At 36.3% G+C, this 19,658-nt stretch overlaps 1 protein-coding gene across 6 annotated transcripts in view; it reads right to left on the bottom strand.

Annotated features, from left to right (window-relative positions):
- Wdr7 (WD repeat domain 7) overlaps nucleotides 1-19,658 on the bottom strand; it is a 329,483-nt gene that overhangs the window by 64,295 nt on the left and 245,530 nt on the right. For 5 of the 6 annotated variants that reach the window (XM_074069754.1, XM_074069755.1, XM_074069752.1 and 2 more), the window contains one exon: nucleotides 630-729. The exons of the other annotated variant lie outside the window; for it this stretch is intronic. In XM_074069754.1, the coding sequence (XP_073925855.1) occupies nucleotides 630-729 (100 nt within the window). The remainder of the gene's footprint in view (nucleotides 1-629; nucleotides 730-19,658) is intronic. 6 annotated transcript variants of the gene reach the window in all.

The following is a 19,658-nucleotide window of genomic DNA, read 5'->3' on the forward strand; positions in this document are numbered from 1 at the left end:
TAAGGGTGGGGGGAGGGGAGAGGGGAGAAATGACCCAAACATTGTATGCACATATGAATAAAATAAAAAATTAAAAAAAAGAAGAATTTTTCATAAATAGTAAAGGTTTATAAAAGCATAAAAAGTGTTATAAAAGTATAAAAAAGCATATCTTATGATTCCAAATAGGGCATCAATTTACATTTTTTAGAGACATATTAAATGTGATCATGTCCTCTTTTTATGAATTCTGACCAAACTGTCTTATAATTGCTAGATATCTCATTTTTCTTACACAGAAAATTAAACTTTTGTTCAGTCATTGTATCCTAATTTCTTCCCTCAGGACACATATATCAAAAATAAGAAAATTTTGTTTGAAAAAAGAAGCAGTGTACTATGAAGTCATCTGTAAGTGGTTCCACCCCACCCTGGACTCTGTTAGGAACCCATCTGGGGAGCCCTTCAGTCCCAGTGACTAAAGACAGTAGGGCTCTATAATCCTTGAGTCCTTCATTAAACTATCGATCCCTTTAACATTATCTGTAATGTTCCAGCAGCTCAGCACGTCAACCGATGAAGTGCTAGTCTCTCTTTCCTTTCAATAACTTCCACACTTTATGGAGAGGAAGTCACAATGATTTATTTACCTGACATTTTCCAGTTCGGATGTCATACAGGGCCACTGAACCATGGCGCGCTCCCACTGCTATTCTGTGATTCCGCTCGTAATAGCTGACCATGTAGAACCTGCATCGAATATTTTCACAACAACGATGAAAACAAAAAAACAGGTGAGATGACCTGCACATGGAAGTGGACAGTAATATTTTCAGAGATTAAAGCCAGCTCTAAACATATGTATAATAAACACTCAGATTTTTCAAAAGTGCTTCACTTTGGTAATTTTTAAGTCAGTTGAAAGAAAACTGATGTAGACTACCACCTAGGCCTGTTAATAAATATTTTCAATAGAAAACAACTTAATTATCATAAACACCCTTGGATTTTTGAAGCAATAAGGGTTAAACACAACAAAAATTAAATATGGAAATCTAGTTTTATGGCAACGACTTATGCAAACATTTCTAGCTGAAGAGAAATGAGAAAGATTTTGAAAAGGCTTGCTACTTGACTTAAGTATGTTCTCATGGCTTATTATGGCATTGAGCAGTGAGATATACTTTCTAACAGAGCATCTCAAGAGGCCACACAAAGATCATACCTAAGTTCTTCTCAGCAAGTTAGAATGAAATTAGAAAAAAGTTGTCCTGCAAATTCCCTAGATTTCTTCCACTTATCAGTTTATCTAAATACTGAGAGGCTACTGCCATACGAATAAGCATATTTGGTATTTATTTTGCATTGCATAAAAACAGGGAGGTTAAAAGGTTATAAAAGGTTGATTTATTACTTATTTTTCTTTTTTCTAGATTAGTTCTCCTGATGGATTAAGTATTTGAAGTCCTGATCTATGCTCTGTCATACTGATTTCATATCCATATGGCTAAGGTCTGGATTTAAGAACAAAATTATTATAAGTGTAAATCCCATATGACTTCATAGCTGCAAAGAGTTTTATTTTTACTTTTTTTTTTCTAGTACTAGGATTTGAACTCAGGGCCTTGCGCTTGACAGGCAGGCGCTCTACCACTTGAGCCTCACCCTCAGCCCCAGAGTTGTAAGTATACTTCTCATTATTTACTCCTGTGATCTCAGTGTGAGTTGATCAGGTGAACAAGTGGCGGTCCCTAAACATTTATGAAGATTTGCATCAAGAATTTATGATTCTTTGTTCATTGTTGGCTCCTGGTTCCTCATGATACGCTAAGTTTTCTATTAGTATCTTTTTTAAAGGGAGGGGGAAGGTAAAACATGACAGAGGAAAATGCCATTTCTTTAATGCTTTCTTGAGGTAGATATACAGTAAAAAACTACTGGGGTGTGGGATACCATTTCTGAAATTCTAGAAAGAGAGGCCAAGAGAAACAAACCTGAAGGTGTGAGCAGGACACTCTGAGAGACCTCTTTGGCATTAATAAACATTATAATATTTATACTTAGTTCATGAATTTGGAAAACAAACTGCTATGTTTTAAAACTTCTGTTTGTTATCTATAACCAAATGATGAAATGATTGGTTTTGTCCCATCTTTAAGCCTCTTTTATGGGCAACTCTTTCTGCTTCAGTGGAAGATCAGAGCTTCATTTTCCAGTCACACAGAAGACACAAAGTAATTTAGATTGTCTTGCTGGTTTTGCCGTGTTCAAGAAGGGGACTATCCTTGCACACTGGTTTGAGGGAAGAAAGGCATAGTAAGCTCCTGAAACATGTAAAGCCTCCCTACTACTAAGTGGTTGGTAAAAAGTTAATTCTCAAAGTTTTTCCTGTTGAAAATATCACATTATTTTCCCTCGACAGGGAGTGGAAATCAGCATTCGAAATCTAATATTGTAACATTTGAAAATAAAAATGCTCTAGAAAAGCTTAAAAAAAACCCCATTTACTGTGTTGTTATTCAATAATTATGATGGTTTAAATATTGGACACCATTGTATGTATATCTGTGTTAATATCAACATCACTGTATACATATACCCACATGTAATTTAAATCCTATTAGAGTTACGTGGTATTTAATATTTAACAAATGTTTTCAGAAATATTTATCTGTTTAGGTTAATGGCCACAGCAAGACAAAACTGCAGGGGCATTTGCACAGATTTAACAATAGTGCCCAAACCCTTCTGTAAAACTTAGTAATATCACCTTCAATGTAATGCCTGTCAAAGCAAAACATGGTACAATATTTTGTGGTGACAAAAGTCTTAGTTAAACTAGACTCTAAAGAGGTTTTGTTACACTGTGCAGTTTCTATGCTCTGGCTATCAACCTCATCCTTCTACATCATCTACAAACAACATTATTTATGGGGAAAAAAAGACCAAATCTATTCTTGGTATCAAATCTTTAGTCTGTCTGAAAGGACCATATATTACAGATCCGCATTTTTCATTCTTTGCAATTTACTACTAGAACAATAGCTCCAAACAACCTCTTAAAGAATTCTGGACAGTGAAGGTCTTATGGCATGTTTTCAATTTAGGATTTCTTACAAAACTTTTTTTTTTCTTTTTTCTTTTGAGACAGCCCTCCGGACTAGGAGCCTCTGCCTTCCTAGTAGTGGGATTGCAGGTATGCTTGACCACGCCTAGCCTTATTAAACTTTTTACACTAAACTTTTTACACCTGGCTCACCTAACAGAGGAAGTCTGTGGTATATATGCAGTTGCTACACTGGGATGCCCTCTAGCTTCAGTGAGCCAATCACTGTGGAGGCATTCAGGGCTCACCACACCCCTATACCACTCTCTTCCTGGAACCAGTCTGCCAGGTGGGGCTGTCAAGATTAAGGATGTGAGATGTGCGTTACTTGTCCCTATACCTGAAGCTACCAGTGGATTGAAATGTGGTTCCACGACAGTTCTTAATGCTACTCTAGTCTTGATGTACGCCCACAGGCAAGGTTCATGTGCACTGAGCCTCTGGCAATGGCATCTCAGTCTCCAGCTCACTATGATGATAATGTGTCACTTGGGTCACATTTCTTAGGCAATAAGTTGCCAAGAATCCTTCTATTATATTCAAGTTAGCACAGAAATTCTCCTCTATTAAGTGGGCCCAAAGGAAATCCTGCGAAGTCAGAGGAAACATAGCATGCAAGCAAGTGAAAGAAAAATAAAGGGGATTTGAGCATTGACATAAAACATATTTCCTGCTGGGGCTGAGATGGCCATCATTCAAAAGTTCAAAGTCACCGATCTCCACCCTTTCGCTATTTCCCACATGCAATCAGCAGGATCCGTGCCAACCACAAATCACATCTCCTCTCTTCTGTTCACAGGTATCCTTCAAAACTCAGACCTCATCTCCTGTTCGTTTTACTCACGATGCTCTGGGCATAGTAACTTCCTTGTGCTTTTTTGGATATATTCAGAGGGTTCCCACTTTAGGGCTCTGACATTTACTGTTTCCTCTATTTGAAAATCTATCAGCCCAAGATCTCAGCTGCTCATGCCCTCACTTCATGAGTCCCTGTTTTGAGGTTATCCTGATAAAGGATGTCTTTATAGCTACAGTAGCCCTGCTCCATCTTTAACCCAGCATTCTATTTTTAAATTATACTTATCACCTCTGAGATACTAGACTATAAAACTTTTGTTTATTGCTTATTTCCCTCTATCAGAGACTTTGTCTTTTGCTGGTGTATAAAGATATAAATACAATCCAAGTGAGCAGGATATAGCAGTAAGAAGTTTAATGTAGTAAGAAGAACGAAACTCCATGCTTTTTCTTCAGTGACTAGTGCATAAACTATGCTAAACATGAATTTTTTAAGATCAATGAATATTTTATGGATCTAAAATAAATGAGATGAACACAGAAGAAACAAAAACTGTCCCCAAAAGTTAGACAGAAATCAAGAAATAAGAGCACTGCCCAGTGATCCTTTTAAAAATGTATTTTAAATTGAGAAAAACAATTGCAGATTTACAGGAAGCTATCTATGACCCCTGCCCCCCCTGAGGGATCTGGGTATATTAGCATGAGACAGACAATTACAAAATACAAATTATTTAATTTTACCTTATGGAACTAGAAAAGATGTCACGGGCTAAAATTCAAGAAGGCAAGAATAGTCTAAATAATGATATACACAATAAAATCTATTTTTGTTTGTCTTGGAAATAAAAATGATTCTAAGAATTTGATATCACCACACATAAATATCAGTGAATGTGGTATTATCATATCAAACATAATTAAAAGAAAGAATCTCTTTCATCATTATTAAATACTAAAACAAGTGACTGGGGAGGAGTGCCATGATCCATTTCTTCAAGGCCACAGCTGTGACTTCAACTACAGGGGGTGTGGCCACCGCAATGGGCTGTTGATGATGTGGAATGCAAGCGTGAGCAGCTTGCATGGGCGAAGCACCCAGTGCCTGAGATTCAGCAACTGCAGCATTCCCTATCCATAGCTCCCTTTTGGTCCTTGCTAAACATGTTATCTATTTTAAAAATGACCTCGGTAACAGAATATGTGTAAAACTTAAAAAGGCAATTTAGAAAAGGAAAACATGCCATTCTCAGCAGAAATATGAATTGGAGGAAGACAGAAAAAAATCATGTTAACTGTAATCTGCAAAGAGCTCAGGATGTCGTTATTACTGCACAGAGCATTCAAATACAACAAGAAACACTTTTTAATTAATCCAAAATGAACTTTTAGTTCATTATGAAATCACCTTAAGTCTAGGGGTGTGACACATCTCTTTTCTCAAGATAATATGATTCACTAACAATAACTAATACTACTTGCAGTTAACTTTACCAACTATGTATCAGTCACTAGGGCATTTGCACATGTGTTTTCATAAATAATTGAGGTATTATGACCAATTCTTACCCATTGTTTTTAGAAGTTCTTAACATCGATTTAAAATAGTTCACAAGCTTTTGAGTTTTTCTTTAAAAAGTATTAAGGTAGTATGTACTTACAAAAACACCTGTGCTTATTATATGTTTAATCTATCTATAGTTTTAATCTATAAAGTACATCTTCTGAATCTTTTTACCATAAACAAATGATAGATATATTTAGCTTGATTTAAATATACAAAATGTATACATGTATCAAAATGGCACACAGAACCCCATTATGTGTGCAATTTTATGTTTTATGCTTGGATTAATAAATTATTAAAATAATGCACTGATTAAAAAACACAGTGAGATATCATCTCTTCCAAATTAAAATGGCTATTATAAAAAACGCAAAAAAATGACAAATGTTAGTAAGGATGTGGAGAAAAGGAACTCTTTTTTTTTTTTTTTTATTCATATGTGCATACAAGGCTTGGGTCATTTCTCCCCCCTGCTCCCACCCCCTCCCTTACCACCCACTCCGCCCCCTCCCTCTCCCCCCTACCCCCTCAATACCCAGCAAAAACTATTCTGCCCTTATTTCTAATTTTGTTGTAGAGAGAGTATAAGCCACAATAGGATGGAACAAGGGTTTTTGCTGGTTGAGATAAGGATAGCTATACAGGGCATTGACTCACATTGATTTCCTGTGCGTGTGTGTTACCTTCTAAGTTAATTCTTTTTGATCTCACCTTTTAAAAGGAACTCTTAAACAAGGTGGGAATGTAAATTGGTATTATAGAGGACAGTATGAATATTCCTCAAAAAGTTAAAAATTATCTATCAAAGGAAATTATATCAGCATATTAAATAGGTACCTGCCCATATGTTTATTGCTGCATGATGTGCAATGCTAAGACAAGGAATCAATCTAGCTGTCCATCAATGGGGTGGTAGATAAAATAATGTTGTATGTTTATACAATGAAGTACTATTCAGCCATAAAAAGAATGACATCCTATCATTTTCAGAAAATGGATGAAACTGGAGGACCAGTTAGTAAGTGAACTAAACCAAACATGGAAAGACAAACACTACATGTTCTCTCTCACATGTAAATGCTAAAGAATGTCAATCTGAATGTTGAAGAGTAATTATGAGAAGCTGGGAAGGATGGGAAGCAAGACAGATAGCAGTATCTTGGGAAACAGGTACCAAAATACAACTATGTAGAAATAATAAGTTCTAGTGTTCTACAACACAGTGGAGTGACTATGGTTCACACTAACCTATTACATATTTATGAATAACTAGAAGACAGGAGCTGGAAGGCTCTAAACACAAAGTAATGATAAAGAGATGTTGACATTACCCCAAGTTGACAAGTACACATTGTGTTCGTGTATTAAAATGGTACACTGTACCTCATAAATATGTTCAATCAAAAGCTTAAAAACAATTTAAACAAATTAAACATTTTAATGAGATGAAAATGCTAACTACCTCAATATCATTATATACTGCATATGTGTGCTGAATTATTCTTCACAAACATGTGCAATTGAAATATTAATTTCTAAAAAGAAAAACAGAAACACTCTCTCATACGCTTCCCCAAAGAGTAACTATTGTTAACAATTTAGAGCACTTCCAAGAGCTTTTTCTAGCTTTGAATATGAAAATGGTATAAAATTATATGCATTATTCTGCAACACAGGTTCCTTCCCTTAGCGTTGCATGGGCCATCCTCTTTCCTCTCATATCAGTACATGGATATCAGGTCATTTTTTCCTCACATATGCATTATAGTTCTATGAATGTGCTCTCATTATTTAATCATTTCTTTTCTACAGACAGAAATCTTTAGGTTAGATTGTGCACACAGTTTCTTGTATACTTAGTTGAGTATTTTTGTAGGACAGATTCACCAAAGCTAGATCAAAGAATATCTTCAATTAATTTTTTTGATAGCCAAACTGTTTTCTTAAATTCTCACCAAAAATGCCCCCTCAGTTGATATTGTCAAATTTCCTACTTTTTTGGACAATAGGAGAAAAATTTACAATACCTATGTCCATGTTCTAATTGTCAAGAAATAACTTTTTAGATTGATCCACTTGACTATATTCTGCAGAATATATGTGCAGAATTAATTATTAAAGTAAAGAAAATTTATTTAAGACTAATCAGCAACACACTATATTACTTTATTTTTCATACATACTAGATAGGGAAGATATCATCCATGATATGTTCTCAGTACACCATGCGGGGAAGATCTGAGTCCCAAACATAGGCAAGCTGATTCTACAGGAAAGAATGACAGGACTTCCATAGGGGAGCAATGAGCCAATGAATGTATCAGTGACAACACTCACCCTTGACCCCTTGGCCATACAGCACAAGATGTCAAAGAGCTCCTTCTGAGAGACACACATGTGAGGAGTGAAGCTAGAAGATTCAGAAGTTGGTCCTGAAGCAATAGCATTGGTTAATAACCCTCAGAGATGTCATAGCTACAATGGCAGAGAGACTTTGTATAGAATGAGGTACTTCACAAAGCCTTTTCATGACCCCCAGAAGTGCATATATGCTATCCACATGCTTGAGGGATTTACAGACATCAAAGTGGCTGTGGTAAAGGCATCAGTTCAGAGGGAGTTGTGTTCTTGGTTTTTATGGGTAGCGGGATGTTTTCTAGAAGTACTTCATTCCAGTGGACAGCATCAGTTCAAAAGAGCAAATAAAAGATCCCTCAACTGGGATGGTGATGGCCTGGGGAATTCCATTTGAGAGTCACTGTTTCCATTCAGGCTGTGAGTATTGTAAATAGTCAATTAGTATTTTCTGCTGAGTAGTTAATAAATGAATTATTTTCCTTCTGAAAAAAATTGTTATAGTATAGCACCCCATAGCTAGGGTGTTAAAGGAAGGACTGGAAATGCTTCTGGGAATGCCCATGGAGCAGGATTTCTGCAAAGAAAATACCATGCATGTCTACCTTGTGTTGCCTAATGGCTCAGACACAGTTCTCTTATTGCCTGGTTCGGCACTTAATAGCTGTAATCTGGGGCAAGTTACATAAATTATACATGCTCAGTGTCATCTGTCAAATGGGAGCAATGATAGTACTTATTAAGGTTGTTGAATGAAATGAGTAATACTAGTGAAGTATTAAGAAGAATGTCTGGCACATAGCAAGCTCTTACTATGTTAAATACATGCTAATGTTATTACCTATTATGATTGTAATGGTCATCAGCATCTCTGAATGTTTACATTGGAAAGAATAAATAAGATGTAGTCAATCTGCTATTTTTCTAGTGCAAATGAGTGTTGACATGCTAATAAAGGTGCCCGAAATATACTAATTTGCATATTTACAAATATTTATGATTTGCAAGTATAAGCAGATCATAATTGCAAGTTATTTTAGTTTTCATCTAAATTTGCTAATACAATAATATGGATTTTGATTCTATCATTTTAACAGTTTGAAAATTAAATATACTTGCTGATACATAATGAAATGGAATATTGCTGAAAAGTCTAAATTTAGTTTTGTTTTTTAATTAATTAATTTATCTGTTGGGGTATGCTAGACAAATGCTGTACCACTGAACTATACCCCAGGGCCTGTTTTGTTTTAATATGAAGAACGTGAAGAGTGAAAAACAGCCATCTGTTGGGGAGGTTTTAGGTGAAGGAAATGGAACAGGACGGTTAGAGGGATTTCTACTTGTGGTAGGTATAGGAGTAATACCTGTAATTATTTACTATCCAAAGTTTGAGGAAGAATGGTTACCGATTTAAGAATTTTCCTGGAGGTTAAGAAAGAAGCTACTGTTATCACCATACGGGATAAGAACCTATGGTTTCATAGGTTTCGAGGGGTTTCTTTAAAAATGAGCTCATGCACTGCTCTAAAGCAGACAGCGTTCATTTCCTTACTGTAGTTTAAGTGCCCATTTAGGGTGAACAGAGCTGATTCAGCTTTTTACTTGAAAAGCAAAATCAATCAGTCTGTCTACATAATAATGAAGTTTAAGAAAAGACAAACCATCTCTGAAAATATAAACCTTTAACTCTTCCATCTAGACTGATATTTTTGATTCAGTTCAAAAGTATACATGCTTGTTTTACCTTTGGTTTTTGTATCTTATCTATGTTATGGCTTTAATGTTTTCCTAACAAGTTCTTATTTCTTTCATTCAATGTATTTTAACATAAACAAATTCTATGTTCCTATTCTCTTTACTCATTCATCAGTTGTAGGGCACCTTGGCTAATTCCACAATTTAGTTATTGTGAACAGAGTGGCAATACACATGGGTATTCAGGTATCTCTTATGTATATGGATTTATACTCCTTCGTATCCATACCCAAGAGGGGTACAGCAGTCAAAAGGTAAATCTATTTTTAGTTTTTTGAGGAACCTCCATACTGATTTCCATAGGGGCTGCACTAGTTTACATTCCTGCCAACAGTGTTGGAGGGTTCCTTTTCCCTGTATCCTTGCCAGCATTTGTTGCTGTTTGTTTTCTTGATGAAGGCCATTCTGATGGTAAAATGGAATCTTGGTATGATTTTGATTTGCATTTCCTTTATGGCTGAAGATGTTGAACACTGCTTCATGTATTTATTGGCTATTTGCATTTATTCTTCTGAGAACTGTCTATTCATTTGCCCATTTATTAACTGGATTATTTGTTCTTAATATATACAAATTCTATAGGAAAGTATACTCAATGGAGGAAAACATCAGACAAATCATACAGAAAAAGAGTTAAAAGTGAAAGCTACTCTTTACCCAACCATTAACTCCCTTCCAGGTAACCATAACCATCAGAACTGTCCTGGGCTGTTTTCCCAGATTGTTTTCCTCTTTACAGGTACATATGTACATGTATGACTATGCTCAGGTCTGGAGGTATGACTCAAGTGGTAGAGCACCTGTCAAGAAAGTGTCAGTTCAAACCCCAGCAAAAAATAAACAGAAAGTAACTATATGTGTGTGTGTGTGTGTGTGTGTGTGTGTGTGTGTGTGTGTGTGTGTGAGAGTGTGTGTAGTGTTCTTTTTCAAAAGTGAATTTAAGCCTTGTTTGGTTCTCTTAATTTCTCTTCTGATGCCTTTCTATGTCAGTAGCAATGGTCTGACCTCAACATTTTTAATGGTTGTATGGCATGCCACAGTTCTAATGTGTTATAACTAACAATGGTTACTGAGTAGTGTTTCATTTAGAGGTCACAGATGAATGAAAGCATTTTAATATAAATTACATTTTACATGTAAAAACATGCTAAAATGTTTTCTGACAAAGGTCAATCTGCTAGACCCAGCAAAACAACACAAAACGCTGTAAATTTCAATGTCAGTACTACCAAAATGTAGGTAATTGATTTGTTTAATATAAATGTGAAAAATTTTTACTTTAAGACTTTTAAAGTTACATACCTCCTGGCCACTACACATGACTTTAATATCTACTGAGAAGTCAAATAGTTCAGCCATTAAATATACTGCTCAGTTCTACGTACCAATTCCTTGAGAATTTCTTCATTCTTAGAAGTAAAATATAAGGGTACATGTTACAATTTTTGCAAAGCTGTCATTGATTCATTTAATTACAGATTCATAACAGCATTTAATATAATGAGAGTCAATTCTGCACATGGAAAACAGTGTAGATTTTGGAGTCAGAGGATCTGTGCGCCGGATAAGCATCTATAGTCCTCATCTTGAAAGCTTAGTAGATCAACTGAACAATCACCAAGTCTCCTTCTCCCTCTTCTCTGTGTACCCTAACACCCTTTGATTCCAGCATTTGCCACACTTCACTAATTGACCTCTTCATCCCTGGGAAATCAAATTCAAGCCCCTTGATGGTAGACACGACCTGACTGACCTGACTTGAGCCAAAGAGCCTGCACTGGTCCAGCAAGGCACACAGGACATACAGACGTTAATGCCTGCTAAGAAAGGAATGAATTTCTAAAACACTTTCAGGAACATTTAACAACAGTCATAGAAGCATTTAAAAAATTGCTTTACTTTGTATTATCACTTGAATTCCATTTAAAATTTTCTATGTCTTGAATAATTTCATTTTGGAATTTGGTTTGGAGATTGGCCATTTATATGTTAAAAACCAGTCAATTAAAATATTTTCATATTAACCTTCAATTCTAAAAATAAACATAATCTAGTGCTGTATTTGAAATAACTGGCTATTATAATCAATAATGGGCTGAGAAATTAATTAAAATTTCTCATCATTTTAGTGATTGAGAGTGACACACAGATTCATCAAAAATAAAAACTAAATAATGATCAACATTAAATATCATGAAGTTCATAGTAATTTCTTGACTTTTTAATAACTATACTAAGAGGCTGAGCACAGTGACTAAAAGATGAGGCGACTACTGAGTCCTGCTCAATAGCCACTTCAATGAAGTATACTACTGCTTTTATAAACTCCTTTTACACAGAGAGCATTTGGTCAGAAAAAGCGTGCCAAGTATTATGTGTCAAGGTTACATTAGCACAGGGAAGCACAGTTAAATTAACTCTTTGTTATGTCCCCTTTAAAAGGGGAACAGAGAAGCAGGAGAAGCACACGGTCAACATAACTTTCTTATGTATATCTGAAGGACACGAAGCCATCTGGGAACCTTGAATACTGTTTTTCTGGATGTCTGGCTTTCTCACAAGGCCAGATGCCAACTCACACAGGCAAAGTCCCGCTGCTGGCTCTGACAGTACTGGGGTTTAAATTTAAAGCCTTGCATATGCTAGGTAAGCACTTCACAACCTGAGCCCTACCCCTAACCCTTTTTGCTTTATTTTACTTTGCAGGTAGGTCTCATGTTTTTGCCCAGGGCTGGCCGTGGACCATGTTCCTCTTACTTCCACCTCCTACACAGCTGGGATTGCAGGCATGAAATAACAGGCCCAGCTTGTTTTTGAGAGAGCCTGATCCTCCCATCCTTGCCTCCCAGGTAGCTGGGATCACAGGCATGCATCACAATGCCTGGTTGTGTTTATTTGGTTTGGTTTTCATCTACAGCTCCTGACTTATAACTCCCTCCTCAATGCAGGCTACTGAAACTAGAATTTCTCTTCCCTAAGGTGAGTCATAGACACCAAATCCTGCAAAGTTGCTGAATAGCTGGACATATGGAGGATCATGGAGGGTGGCTGCCTGAAGAGGGCATGGAAGGTCTGTGCTCCTGCCCTACATGTCTCCCTGTGTATCTTATCAACTGTATCCTTTATAACATCCTAGATAATAAACTAGTAAATGTAGGTGTTTCCCAGAGTTCTGTGATTCACTCAAGCAAACTAAGTGAACCCAAGGAGAAGGTTGTAGGAACCTTGACTTCAAGCTGCTCAGTAAGAGCACAGATAAAATAACACGGGGCTTTCAATTGGCATCCAAAGTGGGGGGATAGTTTTGTGAATTGAGCCTTCAACCTGTCGGCTCAGACACAGGTAGACAAGGTGACAGTGACAAGGTAGACAGTGTCAGAACTGACTTGCACTAGGTGACAACAGGTGTCTGCTGCAGAATTAATCACTTGCTTGGTGTATGGAGACACCCCCCTCCTTCCACCACACACATCTGGTGTTAGAAGTGATTTGTGCTGTGAAAACATAGTAGGAGAAACTAAGTCTGAGTCAGGTTTACCTTCAATATTTTCCAAACCAACCTTTTTTTTCCTCATAAAACTTTATCAGCTACAAAAATAGCACTAAATACAATAGAAATTCCATATTTTCTAAGTATTTAACTTACCATATTGAACCTTTGTTCATTAAATGATCTAGTATAGAATTACACTTGATAGTTAACTATTTCAGAGATAGGAAAGCATCAAAAAGCTGCAGCATTCATTAACAGCTGTATTAAGAAGCACGTATTTTAAAGCTTCAGAATCATTACAGCGCTTGCTAATGGTATATTCAGAAATTGGGCATGAGAGAGATAGTTACTATTCATGAAATCGTAGTATTTTATAGTTGGACTGAGCATGTTCACTAGGCACCAGAAGCCCCTTGCGTTACAAGGAGGAAGCAGAAGCCTGGGGAAGTGAACGCGGCTGTGCAGCTGGGTGAGGCATGGGCAGGAGCCCCTTGGTCTAGGGTCTAGAAGTCCTTCTCTCACCACATTCAGCAGGCCACAGTGATGGCTTCCTATGTCTCAAGTTTTCACAGGAACACTAAGACATTATCGCTCCTTTTCACTCTCATCTCACATAGTTGAATGTTCCAGATTCTGTATGATGTCAGATATATCACAAGTGAAGAATCCAGTTGACTCCTGCTAAGCCAGTCATCAGAGACTGGCAAAAATTAAAATGATACATTCTCCTATTTTGAAAAAATACATGAACTATTTTTCATAATAATTAAATAAATAATTTAAAAATTCTCAGTTTAAAATTTTAATATGGAAAATATTGATAGGTATAAACAATATAACTCAATAATTTTTAAGGGTGAAAAGGAGTCCTCCATTTTAGATAAAGGAGCCCAAAACATGCACTGGAGGAAAAATAGCCTCTTCAACAAATGGTGCTATATAAAACTGAAACCCAGCCTCTCACCTTGTACCAATATCAATTCAAAGTGGAGCAAAGATCGTAATGTAAAATCTGAAATGATGAAATTAATCCAGGAAAAAATAGTGAACACACTGGACCAGATATGCATAGGTAATAACTTCATGAATAGAACTCCAATAGCTCAACAATTAAAAGAAAGTATTGACAAATGGGACTGCATGAAACTAAAAAGCTTCTGCACAGCAAAGGAAACAGCTACCAGGCTGAAGAGACAGCCTGAGACAGCCTACAGAATGGGAGAACATCTTTGCCAGTTTTACATCTGACAAGGAATTAATAACCAGAACATACAGAGAGCTCAAAAAACTAACCTCTCAAAGAATCAACAACCCACTGAATAAATGGGCAAATGAACAGGATAATTTTCAAAAGGAGTACAATGACCAATAAACACATGAAGAATGCTCAACATCTTTGGCCATAAAAGAAATGCATATCAAACTGACAATGAGATTCCACCTCACTCCAGTCAAAATGGCTATCATCAATAACACAAACAACAACAAATGCTAGCAAGGATAAAAGGAGGAGAAGGGAAGGAACCCTTATCTACTCTTGGTGGGAATGAAAATTAATGCAAACACTATGGAAAGCAGTATGGAGGGTCCTCCCAAAAACTAAAAATAGAGCCAGTGATATTACCCGGAGAATATACCTGAAGAAATGTGCTCCATGATATAATACAGCCACTTGCACACCCATGTTTATTGCACCACTATTCACAACAGCTAAGCTTTGGAAATAGCCCAGATGCCCCACAACTGATGAATGGATTAAGAAAATGTGGAATATATAAACAATGGAATATTATTCAGCCATAAGGAAGAATGAAATTATGCTATCTGCTTGTAAATGGACTGAACTGGAGAATATCTTATAAAGCAAAGTAAGCCTGGTTCAGAAAGACAAAGGTCCCATGTTTTCCCTATGTAGAAGTTAGACTTGTAAGATAAATGTACTCATAAATACATATATGATCTTATATACATAAAAGGTAAACAGATGAGAGAAAGAGAGAGATAATTGGGGAGGCTGAGCTGAAGGATGAGACTAGCAGGCTATGTCAGTGTCTGGAAGAGGAGCATTCCAGCCAGAGGGAACATTTTTACCTGAAAACATAACTGAGAGATAAACCATGGTTATTTGAGAAACATTTTCTTAAAAAGTAGGCCTGTTCATGAAAACAACTGCAGAATTTGTTGATGATGATGCATTCAAGCTTTCAGGTAAGAAACAGAATTTTAGAACCCTGTATTTGGGTTCTTGGGTTCCCAGTACTCATCAGCCCCTTTGATGATCTGCGATGTGACAATACATAATAATCCAGTGAGCCAATGTTGTCCAAAGACTAGTGCAGAGCATTTCAAAATCACAGAAGAATGAAAGATGCACCAATGGATAACAGCATGAAAAGCTCCTGTGATTGCACATTCCAGTGGAACTAACCTTTAAAAAATGACATGTTGAGTCTTGGTATAGTATTAAAGTGCAAAATTATCCTAAGAGAATACTCAAACATTCCTCTCTTTTCAATTATATATTCCCACGTGGCCAAACTTTCAAATTTTCACCCTACAATTCAACCACAATAACAGCTTGCAACAGATTAAAGATGTGCATAAATAAATTCCACGTGCCTCCTACCAATCCAGACATGAAACAAATCTGCATGAATATAAAACAATGCTTCTTTCCTCAGCATTAATTTTTTGTTTTTTGTGTTTTGAAAATAATTTTAAAATTTATAACACTATAAAATAAATTTACTGTTATTTTAAATAAATCAATACACATTTTTAAAATCACTCATTTTTAATTGCTAATACTCTAAAAATCCATAGACAGAACCTTCTAAATAAATCTCTTTTAGGTCTTCCATTTTTAGAAGGTCCTAAAACTAAAAAGTTGGAGAACCACTACTTTAAAGACTGAAAAGCATTTGACATAAAAAAGTAGTAAATGAGTGTTTGGTGTGGTTACACACACCTGCAAACCCAGCTACTTGGGAGGTGGAGGTAAAAGGATCATAATCTGAGGCTGTCTTGGGCAAAAGCACAAGTAAGGTAAGACCTTACTTGAAAAACAAACTAAAAGCAAGAAAGACTAGGGGCATGGTTCAAATGGTAGAGCACTCGTCTAGCAAGCACAAAGCCCTAAATTCAATCTACTACCACCAAAAAGATTAAAAGTGAGTGCGTGTGTGTATGTGCGCACGCAGGAGATAGAGAGAGAGAGAGAGAGAGAGAGAGAGAGAGAGGAGAATGGAACGGAGGAAGAAAGAGAGAGAGAGAAAGAAGTAGAGAGATAGGAGCGAAAGAGAGAGAGAAGTAAAACTCAGAATTCAGACTCCAATAGATCAGGACAGCAGGTGACAAAATGGATGGCAAAGGATTGATAAGATACTGGACAGGAGAGAGAGGAGAGGCACAGGAAAAAAAGGGTTTTAAATGAAGGATAATAAAGCATACTTTTGGGCTAAGAGAGAAGCCATGGAGACAGAAGTCAAGTGTAAGAGTGAGAAAACATTCTCTAAAGCACAAGGTCCTAAAGGAGATGAAAGAGGATGGAAGGAAGGATGCAGAGAGGAAGAGGCCTGGACCTGGACCCATCAATAGTGGCCTTGTCCTCTGATGAGCTGAGCTGGCACAACTCCATGTGCCTCTAATGTGGACACACCCACTTCACACTGCAGAACTCATGGTAGGTATGAGATCTGCTCAGCAGAGCTGGGCTTCACTTTGGTCTGACTGTCAACACAGAAAGTTCTTCAATTTGCCCATTTTTTAAATGAAAGACAAAAGTAGGTAATTTATTATAGGTCCTTTTCACATTCAAAACTTTACAACTTGTAATTCTATAAAAATAATGCAGCAAGGACATGACGTCAGTGAAATAACTGGCGCCATTTATCACGACAAAGTTAAGGACTGAATACATGAAGTTGAAGCTGGTATCATTATTCAACCACAGTCATCGAATGCCTATACTGGCTGCTTGTATTTTCTAAACTAAAAATTGGGACAGAGCCCAACAAAAGATTTTCTTTTGGATCTGTGAATTTATTTACTTGGCAAGTCTTTAGAAAACATAAAAATTAAATCTCTTTTAGTTATACATCAAATAAATTGCCTCAACCATTTAAAAACAATGTAAGTGTGTGAAATAATAATCTGGAATTCTGAAGCATATAGTCTTTGGTCACACAGAGCCCTCTATTAATTGCTAAAAAGGAATGAAGGCAAAATCCCCTGTCCTCAAACTACCTATGGTGTGCATGACTATGTAGCTGTAAGCGACCCAAATTCACACCTAGAGACACATCTATGTGTAACCATATTTTCCCAACAATGTATAATTTAATTTGAAAAATCATTGATTCTTCTATGGTTGTACACTATGGAATGACCAATCCTCAAATATATAATAAAACAGCCTTAAACTTAAAGTTCGTATTTAATTATATTTGAAGAAGCCTTCCTTTCCTTTTCCTTCCTCCCTCTCTCCCTCCCCCTCCCTCATTTTCACTCTCCCTCTCCTTCCTCTGTTTTTTTTCCCCTTCATTTTCTTCTTCTCTCTGTTGGGGATCAAAGCCAGTGATTTTCACCTGCTAAGGATATACTGTATCACTAAGCAATACCCCAGCCCAATTTTTATTTATAGCTAAGCTTTGAAAGTGCCTTACAAGGTATTTCTGATATTTTTAAGAATACTTTTGCAAAATGATTAACAAGCATTCCTTTTAGAACATATATATGCCACACAAGTGCATATTCACTTAGTTCAGAAACAGCTGTACAAAATACACCAAAAGTACATCTTTGGACTTTCATATCTTATGCTTCTGCATCAAAAATAGTATATTTTTGATAAACCAGTAAGTGAATGTTGATTTGGGAACAAAAGAGGAATACATAATCAAGTTGAGTCAAGAATGCAATGTTTAGTGTTGATTGGTCTCCCTTGTCAGGGACTTCAAAGGGGATTTGAGTTCAGTAATTCAGTGACTCAGTAACCAAACTTTAACAATGGATTCTAAGGAGACTTCAGGGATGTGTAGCTTCAAGCCTTGAAATGAGTTAGTTCTACTGTGTTAGTGCCCAGGGTACTTTTAACTGAGGATGCTCTATTATTTATATTCCAGGCAATTAAGCGTTCATTACCCAGAACTCTCTGTCACTCTGCATCTGACAGTGATTATGTACAGTGCTTGAAGATGATGCCTTTTGAAGATCATCTTGGAGACTGAGGAAGGCAATGCAAAAGCCAAAGAAATGGCAAAGAATCAACAGGAATTAATTTCTCAAATACTGCCTTAGTGTACTTCTTACTCTGCTTGTTTGAAAGCATAAAACAAATGCAGTGTTGTAACAATTGTGTTGCTAATATATCTATGTTCTAAAAGGATGTGGTTTAATTCCTATGTAATAATATAAACTTATTTGTGTTAGTGATGAAAAATCTGAGAGTAGAACTATTTTGCATATTTTTGTTTTGAAGGGTGTGCATGCTATATTCTCTCAAGGGCAGTGAAATTCAAGAAATTTTCCTTGGCTATTAATGGATGTCACTATATTAATAATATCCCTGGAATAAACTGTGAGTTATAAGGAAATATTTAAACCAGTAACTATAAAGTTTATACAGTAATTAATATTATGTGATTTTTTTTTATATCTTTTACTAGATATATTATATAAGAGTATCTATAGCTATATAAACTGCTCCAGTAAGATTTAGGGCTTTTCAGTTACTACAAAGAAGTCTTTCCTTTTAGAAAATAATCACAGCTAACATAATGCTTACAAATGATTATTTTTTAGCTATACATACACCAAATGCTTTGTGTCCTCTGCAGAACTGCATGCTTGTTGGTGGGAAGAAATCCCCATACCTCTTTGGTTCACAGACGTCTTGAGTTGATGATACTTTCAGCAGGGGGAAAACACTTTCTGACAGTTGAAGATAATGTCATCTTGTAACTTTTATCCACTTGAAATATATATTAACGATTTTTATATACATTTTGAATTTTAGTATTATTATTAAGGTAGAGTGACTCACAGGAAACTAATGCCCTCTGATTATCTAAATCACAAACACTTTACTGGGTGCTTCCACAAATATCATCTCATTAAAAAAATACTAAATGAAATTTCATGCCATTTTTGTTCTATCAATCATAACAAATGGATCTCAGCATCTAGGAACATTACTGAGACTAACCTAAGCTAAAAACTTTAGTGTACTTACAAAAGGGCAAAAGGAAAAAAAGGGTGGGGGGGGGGAAGAAAGAAAGAATACAAAACTATATCAAGGTTTCAAAAATAAACATTACATGACTCCCCACCAGAAATGCTGTCAACTTGGACTAGAGTTTCATATTTAGTGAAAGGCACTTATAAGTAGAGGGCTTGTAAGTCCTGTGAAGGCACTTAGTACAATGGCACAGATATGGCAGATATTCAAGAAAGCAATACTAACTTCTTTGGTTTTGGAGGGACTATGGTTTGAACTCAAAGCTTTGCACTTGCAAAGCATACGCTCATGGCTTGAGCCACACCGCCAGTTCATTTCACTCAAGTTATTTTGGAGATGAGGGGTCTTATGAGCTATTTTCCTA

This window comes from Castor canadensis, chromosome 4 (assembly GCF_047511655.1).
Source record: "Castor canadensis chromosome 4, mCasCan1.hap1v2, whole genome shotgun sequence".
In the NCBI taxonomy this organism is placed as follows: Eukaryota; Metazoa; Chordata; class Mammalia; order Rodentia; family Castoridae; genus Castor; species Castor canadensis.